The sequence below is a fragment of the Odontomachus brunneus genome, unplaced genomic scaffold (assembly GCF_010583005.1).
Source record: "Odontomachus brunneus isolate Ranch 3 - 2012 unplaced genomic scaffold, Obru_v1 Obru_scaffold_132, whole genome shotgun sequence".
NCBI classification, from domain to species: Eukaryota; Metazoa; Arthropoda; class Insecta; order Hymenoptera; family Formicidae; genus Odontomachus; species Odontomachus brunneus.
The window spans coordinates 436,848-448,831 of NW_022639582.1; the positions used below are offsets into that span (position 1 = coordinate 436,848).

Below are 11,984 nucleotides of genomic sequence, written 5' to 3' on the forward strand. Positions count from 1 at the left end.
ATATATATATATATATATATATATATATATACACACTTATTGTTGTCTTTATTTCACTATGTGTGTTAAGTTTATACATATATATTTTATTTATACTGCAAGTGGTTCTGCAGTTTATCAAACGTGATAAAACAGTGCGGCGTATGTCATATTCCATCTCTCTCTTACTTTCTGTTTTACCATTGAAATCTAACTTCATGTTTCGATTTTTTGACATTTATCCCTCGGGGGCACGCGTAATGTTGATTACATAGCGAAGCATTGTGAGAATAGGAAAAGTGGAGGTAAGAGGCGTCGCATACGAATTGACCTAACAGTAACGTAAGCATACCGTAAGAATTGACCAATCACTTTGAGTATCGTCGAATCGTAAGGTCGCCATTTTTGTGAATACTCGATTGTAATTGATCCATTTTTACGGTACGTTTTACGTTACTTGTTATGTCAATTCGTGTGCGGCGTCTCTTAAGCTGGCCACACACACTTTTCGTAACAATAACCGTAAGGGCTATCGCACACAAATTGACATAACTGTATATGCATAGCATAAGATCGTATGGACCAATGAGCATCGAATATTAAGCATCGAACACCAATATGGCGACTTAATACTCGATGCTCATTGGTACATACGGTCTTATGCTATGCATATGCAGTTATGTCAATTTGTGTGCGATAGCCCTAAGACGTAACGTAAGACCAATTATGTTGAGAATCATCGAATCGTAAGGTCGTTATTTTTATAAATACTCGATCGCAATTGGTCAATTCTTACGTTGTGTCTTAGGGTTCTTATACATGAAATGACACAACTGCATGTGTATAACATAAGACTGTATGGACTTATGAGCATCGAGTATTTAACCGCCATATTGATGCTGGATGCTGAATACTCGATGCTCATTGGTCCATACAGTCTTATGCTATGCACATGCAGTTGTCATTTCATGTGTGAGGGCTCTTAAAGGCCAAATCACACTAGGGATTAGCGATTGACGATTGACAATTAAACATTAGATTTTAACGAATCAACAAGCTTTTTAATTGCACTTTATAATCTTTTTAATTGTACTTCAAAACTCTTCATACGAAATACAAACGATTTAAAAGAATAGTTTTCCAAGGAGTTTTTTTTCCGGTCAAATACATACGAACAGTGTTGCCGCGTTCTGTATGCAGAAGCCATTAGTGTGATTTGGCCTTATCGCCAATCGTTAATGTGATTTGGCCTTTACGGAAAGTGTGTGTGGCCAGAGGCGTTTTTTCGTTTCGTGACCACGATATCGTTTAGTTGGTTGGTTTGGTCTACTTGACGCTTTGAACGCCTCGAGCAACAAATAGCATGTTCGACTGGCTCTGGATTAACCCACTCTGGGTTATTCAGCCTACATTTATTGGTCGAACAAGTACTTATAAGCTTTATGATTGGTTAGTAGAGACTTATGACGTCATTAATCGCTCTCGGAGCGATTAACCCAGGGCCAGTCGAACACGCTAAAAGATAGAATGACGCTCGTGGCGTTGCGAGCGTTAAGTGGACCAAACTAACCAATCAAACGCTACCGTGGTTACGAAACAAAAAACGCCTATCAAAATTTCAGTCAGGATTTAAACTCCACATAATCAAGACTCGAAGTAACTCTTAATTGACTTTTACATGACACTTATTGAATGTCAAGCGGACTGTATATTTTTCATATTCATAGTTCATTCTCCAGTTGCTAAGAAACTCTCAAATTTGTTAACGATGTCATCAGAATCTTGGTTGGCGACTCTTCAAAATGCACAGAAAACTGCATGTATTCAGGATGGTAAAAATGACTTATAAACTTCGAATTATACAATTGTTGTCGGTTATAAAGTTGCGATTTCTATGATTTTTTATTTATGACATGTTTATTTTAACCTCTAAACGTGTTTGATCAATACCTTGAGGAATAGGAAAATTTTTATATATTTCAGATTAAGGTTGTACAAAGTATAGTGCCTCAAATAGCCTGCGAGGAGGCTGAGAGCACAATAGAATTCCATCAAAACAAAAAAATTTATTAATACCATAATTTAATAGATTATCATAATATTACACAAGGTTGAAAAAAATGTATCATGATTAATGTTTTTCTAATTAATGTAGTAACATAATATACATTATTATATCAGAACAAACCAGTTGTTGTAATTCCATTATTGTTAACTTTACGACATTCTAAGTTAATATTTCTAAGCTAATATTTTTGTCATATATTTCCAAATCTACTTAGGATTATGTGTTGTATATTCTTCTTTTATTAATTATAATAATAATGTCTCAGTAGTAGAATTCTAAGTAAAACAAAATAGAATTCTATGCAACATATATTTGTGTGTTTAATATGTGAGATATTTTTCTTGATTTTATTATGTTTCATATAGGCAAGAGAAAGGTTCACTATTTGTTGAAAAATAAACAGGAAATGATTGAAGAATATAATTTAGATACAAATGTAGTGGTACGCAGAACATGGAGAAAAAGAAATCAGTTTGAGAAAGAGATCGGTTGGTCTGTTGAAATTGGAGATCCTGGACACAAGATCCTTACACAAGATGATGAGACCTGTGTAATACAAGAAAGCTCAAATATGGTATGTGCTACTTTAGTATAATTTATTAGTATAATTTATCAGTATAATTTATATCTGTCTGTAAGAGTCTACCTCTGTATGGAAAATAAAATGTAATAAATATATTTGAGTATAATTGTATTGTTACAGCCAGTTGTTGTAAGAAGGATCACGAAAACTCTGCTGGAATGGCGAATAAGGAATTTACCGTATCCTAAAGATGTATATTCTGTTACTGCAGAGGAGGACGACACCATAACTGTACGTACAAGCAACAAGAAATACTTCAAGAAGTTAGAAGTTCCAGATCTTCAACGAATTGGATTAAAACCCAAACAAGATGCCATAACCTTTACACATAGTTTGAACACTTTAATTATAATGGTACGAAAAAATATTTCTTTCTATATACATTTCGTGATTATATAACACATATATTCTACTTATTATTTTATTATAGTATAAAAAGCCTACCGAACTTCTCAACGTTGAAAATAAAATATTGACAGAAGCTTTGAAGCTCAAAGTACTGTCTGAGGATGATGCTGTACAATGTCTAACGAGTTAATAATAAAGTTACTGCTACATTATATCGACTACATTCTGGACTTAAATAATTTAATTATTAAATAACTTTGTACATAATAAATCTTTTTATATTAGTACAGAGAGAGTAAGTATTCTCTTGCTTCCTGTGCTTATTTTGCTATTTTGATGTAATATTGAGTAATTATTATTTTATGAGATATAATTTTCAATATCAAATGTCAAATAGAAGAAATAAGTACTTTAATAGAAGAAATAAGTACTTTAATAGAAGAATAAGTACTTTAATTTTTATGCATTTTTATCGATAACTTAATATTGGGATAATAAAAAGACAAAATAACTTCCAAATAGCCTTGTTTCCTCTCAATAATATTTTTGTTAATTTTCGGAATATTTTACTCCTATTTTACATGAGATTGTAAAATCGTCCTATACGAGAAATTTATGTAATTATTCATAATATTATTTATATTTATGCGATTTTCTCTGAAATATATATCGCTTAAAAAAGTTCGTAAAGATCTGGTCACGTATCTTTAATTTGATTTCAATGTGCCGCGAGTGGCATACACGCGAAAATCGAGAGATCGATCGACCGTGCTGCGCCGCGATTCCGCGCGAGTGCGTCTACTGCTGCTACTCTCTGCTACTACTCCGTGTATGTGTTGTGCGATGATAGTGGTATTGCGTTTCGGTGTTATGCTATTGCTTTCGCGGCAAGATTTGTGAGTGAGCGGCAAATATGGCAAATTTAGTACCGGACAGGTGAGCGACTTTTTACCCGCTATACGGCAAAGATAGCCGAACGTCCCGCGGCAGTTAGAACTGTGTGCTTACGCGTTCGGAAAAAGTCACATTGTAGAGAGAGGTTATGTTGTGCCGATTTTTCTTGACATTTGAGACTCGTGCAGCGGCGGTGCTGTTAACGAGGTATTCATATATGTTTGTTTATCCGAGAATTAAGACGCAACTTTAACCTGTCCAGTGCTCCGATTAGAGATAGTAGGAAAATTTCGTCTATTGCAACAGCATCGAGGACGCTTCCTCGAATGAACCGATCGAGCATGTATCTCATACATCAATTCCCGCCTTTTCTCACAGATGGCGCTGTGTGTGTCTTAACCCGGTATAATTACCGAAATTTGAATCGCAGTTCAACGAATGTTAATCCTCAGTCACACGTCACTAATCTTTCATATTACTTATCGTCCGTCTTTACTCCTACGTTTTCGCGGAATGAACGTCGATCTTTGCGAAATATCAAATCTGCCCATCGTCCGTGTTTTGCTATTTCCTAATTTTATCCTCAACACATCATACTTATAGTCGTTCTTGTATATTTACAGGTGGCTCGAGTACAAACCTGTTGGTGATGTGATCAAGGGCACTCAAATCTTGGCGTTCAAGGTTCCTCTTAAAGAAGTGAGTAATTTTTCCTGAATATTTCGCCGATCTGACTTATTCCGCGCGTTCTCAAGCGTCTTTCAATTTTAAATCACGATTATGAAGCTTCTATTAGGGATGTCGCAGGAGTGAAGTTATACGAAGCGAATTGTACTACTCTTTTAGTACACGATACAAAACTAGAAGAGATTCCTCCTTGATTAGAAGAATTTATACGAATATATGCACATATCTTCACGGAAGTATAATGCGAGAATAATACGTTCTTTTTACGCAGTTAAAGTCACTGATAATCGTAATGATATGCAGAGATAGAACGATATACATAATTATATGAAGCATTAATTATTTTTTTCCGCGATCTGTTTATTTAGGTCGGTATTCGTAATCCGTTCCTATATTTAAGATTATTTTAAGTTCTTCTTCAGATACTCTGTAACCAATAAAATAATCTGTGCAGTATCTGAAAATAAACTTGAGGTGATCTTAAATATAAGATCTGATTATGAATACTATCCTTAAATCCAGTTAGACCAACCAAGTGGTAAGCTAACTAATAGTTAAATAAATAGTTAAAGTGGTAAGTTAACTAATAGTTAATCTGTTCTTGTTTTTCCTTCGAAATAAACAAAGATAGACACATGTTTTAACTGTTAGTTAATTTACCATTCGGTTAGTCCAATCGGGCTTCAAGAAGAATATAAATCTTGACAGAAAAGCAAAAAAGCCAAAAGGCAATCAAGCTTAATCTACAATATGTCCTTTGTTTCCTGTTTCTTTCTCTTTATTTCTTTCTGATTTAGAACTTAAGTTTTAGGTCAGAAAAAGACAGAGAACAAGAAATAGGAAGTAAAGAGCACGTTGTAGAGTAAACTTCGGACTTGCGCTGGTGGTCAGATGGTAGTCGACAATTTCTACTTTTCTACCAATTCTGATTAGCTTCTGTCTTTCTCTGTTTTTCTATCAAGATATGAATTCTCCCTCAGACTCGCTCGTCGAGAACGATGATTTCATAAGCAGATTTCGCGTTTTTCTCGAAAAACTTTCGTTCCACCGACAAAATTCGTAAGAAGTGCGTGGAACTCTTGCGCGTGGAACTCTCGCGTCAGCGCTGCAGCCGTCGAAACAGGACGATCCTGCCGCTCTCCCGTCTCGCCCTCATCGCCCGGTTCTCCATTCTCCTCCTCCTGCTTCTTCCTCTCCCCCTGCCTGCACTAAATCAAAGGTTCTCTTCGCGGGGGTCGTGGCGGCTGCACCGTGGTAGATAAGATCGCGTCGGATTCCCGAAATGGACGACGCGGCAGGTACACGCGTCCGCGCTACGTATGCGTGTATGCGTGAGTGTGGGTGCGTGCACGCCACGCACGCACGCTCGTGGGATCGTGGCACGGGTCTCCGTTAAATCGATGCGACGCCGGGGAACCGGTGGAAAAGAGAGGCGGCGGAGCAGCGGGGGCAGAGCCGCGTTTACTCCTGTCGACTGCGGTGTGTAACGGTAGGATGGGAAAGCAATGTCCGTCGAGAGAAGAGATCTCGTATCGGTCGTCGTGGCCAAATTGCCGTATTGTTGTGCGCGATGAACCCCCTCCGTAGATATAAACAAGCTTGATGTATGCCCGCTCCTTCTTCAGCAGGCACACGCGACTGCACCGTTCATGCACCCGTCGCCGCCACCGCTGATTCTTCTCGTCTAATCGTTGTGTTACCGGCAAAGTGAGAAATCCGGCATTGTATAGAATACCTAGACATTATAAACGAAAAAGAAATTACCTGCATTCTAAAAAAAAAACATTTCACATAAAAAGGAATTTGGTTGAATTAACCAAATAGTAAAATATGAATGAACCAGAATTCCTGTTAAAGTTAGCAGAATTTTGTTCAAGTGTTAATAAGATTCTGGTTAACCAAACAAGATTTCTGCCTAAACAGAATCAAAAACAATCTTTTTAATAATCTTGAGCAGAATTTTGGTAATTTCAACTGGAATTCTGACTCGTTCATATTTTATTTTAGATATTTGGCTAATCCGATCAAATCCTTTTTTCCGCGCACAATTTCTTTCCCACTGTTTCTCACAATGAATATGTAAACGAAACCCATAGTCAACTCTTGACCGATCTTTCCTACGCTTTGATGTACCAGAGTCGCCGACTGATGTGCTGCTTCACGTCACTGACGTCTCTCTTGGCGAGGATCTCGACATTTTTCACAAGAAACCAAATTGATTTTCTCATCGCGAATAGTGTTATTATATAATCTAGAATCAAGTTCCGTTTATCGTCGTCTTCAATGGTTATTCCATAATGAAACGAAATCATGAAACACTTGTATGCATCCGCACCCGCGTCGAGATCTCTCCCTCTCCCTAGGATAATGAGAAGTTGCATTTCGAAGTCCAATTACGGGATAGAGTATCGAACTTCATAAATCCGATATCACCTAACTCTAGATCGAACCCGAGAAACGATCAGGCGACTTCATCAGAATGTGATAGGTTCACCAGATCATTCCTCTCCTTCTCCCTTCGATTCGCGTTTATTACGCCGATGAGCTTTCGACACGATCCGTCGAAAAAGACACCTCGCATAAACATGAAAACGTTCGGCGCCTAACAGCCGCGCGTCGACTTTTTTACTACCGAAATAAGACGAGAGGGGGGTCGTTCGCTTCCTGGTTATCGGGCCTAAGGGCCGCGCATACACCACGTTGCATATGCTGATTATGGGCGGCGCTGCGCGTAGTCTCTCTCTCCTAATTGACGGCGCACAACGGTGCCCAGGTTTCACAGGACATAAAACACTTTTATATACCTTCGGCTCCGCGTCGAGATCTCATTAAAACACGTAACGATAGTCCGCCTAATTGACCGCGCCGCGCGCTTGGCTATTCCCGATACGCGCACTCGTCGAATCTCTCTCTCTCTCTCTCTTTCTCTCACCACTTACAACATAATCTCACGCCGTTGTGACTCTCGTTATCTCGCGCCGAGGATACGATTAGACGGGCCATTTTTTACGGCAATTATAGCTGACGATAACTTGAATATTAATCAATGTTCAACAATTATCGATCAACATGCTGATGCGACTGATGTGACGGCGAGACGCCGATAGTAGTCGCTGATAGTGAGTTCCCGGCAACTTTCTCCGTAGGAGGGAACCTTGGTTCCTTACTTCGGTTCGTCGTCTTACTTATCTCTTATCTTACTTATTTTAGTATGTTACCGTCTCGTTGTGTCGTGGAAACTATACTATAAATTACGATAACGTACGATTATTGGATTCAAGTGTATATATGAGATAATATGACAATCGCATCCAATAATTGCGCGATAATATGTACAGATCTATCCAGCGATAATAGCCTTACTTGTATTGTCAAGCCGTATAACGGATCCCGATGTCGTTGATGGACTTTAATCGCCCGTTGAAAGCCTCGAGGGACTTCGCGCGCCGTTCTTTATATCCTTTATATCCTAACCGCGACCTGCGACCGATCCGCGCGGCTTGATCGTGTCAGGGATCCGAAATTAGCGTTCCTAATTCGCCGCACGGTCGGAGGCGAGCAACAACGTTCTGTGATCCCCCGTTTGTCCCGAGCTATTTAATTTCCGCCTAACTCTCTCGCGGCCTCCCCGAACCGGTTTTTCTCGTCCACCCCGTCGTTCCCGCGCGGGACAGTTGCAAATAAGTTTCGGCCGGGATCGCCCGCTATGCATATACGCGCATGCATACGCAAAATAGGAGGGTGCCACGGCTAATTGATTCTGGCGTCGCGGGCATTACATAAAACAAGTCGAAGCTGGGGCCCCGAATTGGACTCATGGCTGATTGGGCCCGCTGCAACGGCGGCGGCGGCGGCGGCGGAGGAGGCCACGGGGGGCCTCTCGTTAATAGGGCCCTCAAAGGCCCAATGCCAGCACCCATTCTCGGGGCTGCCTCGGTGTTGCACGCCGAGCGGAACGCTTCTTCATCATCTATAAGAACTTGTAACAAATATCGGCTCACACGAAACGTGATACGCCCTTCGCCGACGCTTCACCCCGTCGGGCTTTCCATCCTCCTCTCGTTCTTTTCTGATTAGAACGATCCGACGAATTTCAGTTAGTTATGTACTCCCGGCACATCCTTTCGCGGAGCTTTACTGCTATCTTCTCCGCGGTGGGCAATTAGGGATATTAATTGGGAGGATACTTTACACAGCCAGAGATTCCGCTCCTGAATTTCGAAATTTAACGTCGGGATAAAAGCTTCTCGGGTTAGTGGTTGAATGTTATCTGAGAACGTCTCTCTTTTCACATTCACTTAAAAACTAAATGGGAGCGAGAGTGGCGATGAAATTAACGATAAAGTGATATTAATCACACATAACTGCGGTGCAATTTTATGAATGAATACGCTTCACTTTACGTCGCTCGACGTTTCTCGCTTATCAGTGTCTTTTTTGTATCGTCATTGCGTCCGGAACGTTTCACGTTCGCGAGCCAATGTACTGTTACAAGAAAAAAGGAAGGTCGAACAAATCTCTCCTGAGCGATGAGTGATATCCACTCCTCGGCAACGATGTGTAAACGCTTATTATATGCACACGTTATGTACTCGAGTGAAACAGTGGGACAGATAGCTATCGAATTCCTCTTTTAATCGTTTTCCCACGAGCGATAGCAGGGACGTCGAATACGGAATTTGACCGCACACATCTCGACCCGCTGCTTCTTTCTTTCAGAACTGTCGCGACAATGTGGGCGATTTCTGCACGGCGGTGGAATATTAATTCGGAGTCGACTCTCTCGGGTAGGCATCGCTCGAGAATAGATAACGTCTCGTCGTGGGTGATATCTGTATTTCAGCCCTCGGAAATCCCAAACATTGAGATCGTTATCGCGTTAACTTCTCAGTTACACTCGAGCCATCCACCCTCGTCGTAGCGAAGATACGAGCCACCGTGCTTCGGGGCCAAGATGGATGGAGGGTTTGATCATTTTGTGTTTTAAATTTGCCTAAAATTTCCGAGAGGAATTCACCCCCGCAATGCACCCTGCACCGCGAAGACGAAGATTCCGATTCGTTCTCTACGTTTGTAATTTAAATCAGGATTAGTTCGGAATATATATACCTCGTGTAACATCGTGAAAATTAATATTACAAAATATTACGTGAAGCTTATCGTAATAGTTATTTACGGAGACAACAAGACGCGATTCTCCTTTGATTGACGATGCTCTCCGTATCAAAATATAGGAGACGGTTTATAATAATGTATACACATCTGTTTTCGAACTCAAAGCTCAATGAGACGATATTTGTCAGAATTTCCACGGCACTGCCTCAGTCGTGGCCAAACATTCCGTCGGCTCGTCTGATTAATTCCGTTATGATAACCTAAGAATGTAGGATCCCTTTTTCCGGACCCTTTCATTCCTCACGGCTTTTACCTGCATCAGGAAAAGCGCGCCGACCGCGCGAATGAGGACGAAGAGAGCAGTGCGTCGTAGTACGATCGCTTCTGTGATTTGAGAAACATCGCCGAGTAATCGTTTCGCGTTACGTCTCGAGGACGCACGGCGAATCGATTCGCCCGACATGCGGCCAGTCATTATTCACGGCTGCCACATATGACGTTTTCGCTAGCACACCATGCAGGATTAGCCACGAGCATTTTTTCACGTGTGATTTATGAGCAAGATCCTCGCGAACTTCATCGCGACGTATTCGTGTCACGGTCTAGACCTCGCGTCCTCCTCACCGACTTTCGTCTCTTTTTCATATTTCTTTTTTTAGCTTGTTTTTTTACGACAAAATGTTAAGTAACCGCCGTCAGCGAGCGATGGCGATCGGTTTGGTCACTGTCGGAAATAATAAACGGCGACATTGCGCCTTGTCGCAGACGCTAATCTCGTGGGTAAACAGCCGACTTCGCAGTCGGCCACTCTTACTGGTCGCTATTACGGTTTCGTACAACTTTTACGGCGAACTTACGAAATCGCGTGTAACTTTCTTTCCGACCCTTGGACCACCTACCTCCTCGGCTTGACGCGACAGACGTACACGATACATAAAATTTTCGAACCAGCATCCACGCTGTTGACGTGTCCTTACTTTAACTCATAGCGCGAGGCAGATGATAAGGAAATGTCTTTATGAATTCCTTATTATAATATATTTGACGGTTGATATATTATACGGTTTGTTAGCTATTTTGGTGCCACCGGATATTAATTTGACCAGCCGAATATTTCAGTTCAGGAGATGTGATATAATTTGAGTTTACTAAGTTGAATTCATAGCTCCATTTTACAAATCCTCAGCTTACAACTCGCATCGTGATGGGATTATCCAATTAAGTGGCGTTCACTCGCGTGGATTTTGACGAGTGGTGTTATCTCAAGATTACATTGACGTTTGATGATCCTTCTCACACGTTTCCCGCGGCGGAAGATCGCGGTGATTAATTCGAGACACGTCTCGCGTCATTTCTATTACGTTCCCATAGCAGCGCGGCCGTGCGTGTTCGTTAGATAAGCGGATTTATTGGCTCTCCGCGAGGCGAACGCGTGTTCTATGTTATTAGCAACGCTAAGTGTTTGTTTAACACTCGCCGAGGAGAGGTGGATCCACGAGCGCATCCTCATGTTCCCATAGCCGGGCATTTCATGAAGGGGATGAATGGTGCGGCAGGCGAAAGGAAGACAGCGAGAAGAGGGAGAGCAAGAAAGAAAGAGAGAGAGAGAGAAGGAGACAACGATTGTAATTTATGCCGAAGTTAGCGAGCAACTTCGATGACTTTGTAAAATATTACTGATCCCCGTTTCGGAGATCTTATCTGGGTCCAACACCGCGCTCCGTTTCGTCGGAACGCCTTCCTTCTTCTTCTCTTCTTCTTCTTCTACCTCTGCCACTCGTTCCCCTCTCTGTTTCTCGTCTCTTTCCTTTCGCGTTCCTCCCTTTCTTCTTCGTCGTCGCCTTGTTCCTGCTCTTCCTCTAGCAGGCTGGCGCCTCTAAAGGGGGTCGTCGTGCGTCACGCCGAGACCCACTGCACCAGAACGACTTTGCTTTCGAAGTTCCCTCGATCGACACCGAAGAAAGCATATAAACATGTCATTTGTTGATGAAACTAGTTTTTATCCATGCCCGCGCCCGCGCCGCGGAAGTGTTGAACATTTACTAAATTGGACGCTGCCGGTTATTTTATTTGTTATCGACAGTGTCTCGCGATCTAACGCGTTGTCACGCTTGACACTACTTCAAAATGGAGAGCGACGCGATACCAAATTTGTGTGAGCGACGTGATACCAAATTTGTACGCGATGTAACACATATGCATCGATCCCTCTACCTTGTAACCGTGTCAATATACGATGAGCGAAGCGTCTTGCAATCTCTCTCTCTCTCTCTCTCTCTCTCTCTCTCTCTCTCTCTCTCTCTCTCTCTC

At 41.4% G+C, this 11,984-nt stretch overlaps 2 protein-coding genes across 2 annotated transcripts in view; both read left to right on the forward strand.

The window, feature by feature from the left end:
- The first annotated feature begins 1,518 nt into the window (after positions 1–1,518).
- Positions 1,519–3,199, forward strand: LOC116850041 (protein DPCD). Its single transcript, XM_032827834.1, has 4 exons — positions 1,519–1,811; positions 2,413–2,621; positions 2,751–2,984; positions 3,061–3,199. Exons 1-4 carry the CDS (start codon positions 1,658–1,660, stop codon positions 3,166–3,168), a joined length of 705 nt encoding a protein of 234 aa, XP_032683725.1. The 5' UTR covers positions 1,519–1,657; the 3' UTR covers positions 3,169–3,199.
- A 556-nt stretch (positions 3,200–3,755) lies between these two features.
- LOC116850030 overlaps positions 3,756–11,984 on the forward strand; it is a 45,771-nt gene continuing 37,542 nt past the window's right edge. Inside the window, exons 1-2 of the mRNA XM_032827806.1 lie at positions 3,756–3,914; positions 4,496–4,571. Of these exons, the coding sequence (XP_032683697.1) occupies positions 3,892–3,914; positions 4,496–4,571 (99 nt within the window). The 5' untranslated portion in view covers positions 3,756–3,891. The remainder of the gene's footprint in view (positions 3,915–4,495; positions 4,572–11,984) is intronic.

Excerpts from the sequence above, each read along its gene's own strand:
- LOC116850041 (XM_032827834.1), top strand. The coding sequence starts at position 1,658 with ATGACACTTATTGAATGTCAAGCGGACTGTATATTTTTCATATTCATA. Across the intron at positions 2,622-2,750 it reads TACAAGAAAGCTCAAATATG|CCAGTTGTTGTAAGAAGGAT; the intron begins GTATGTGCTACT and ends GTATTGTTACAG. Across the intron at positions 2,985-3,060 it reads TGAACACTTTAATTATAATG|TATAAAAAGCCTACCGAACT; the intron begins GTACGAAAAAAT and ends ATTTTATTATAG.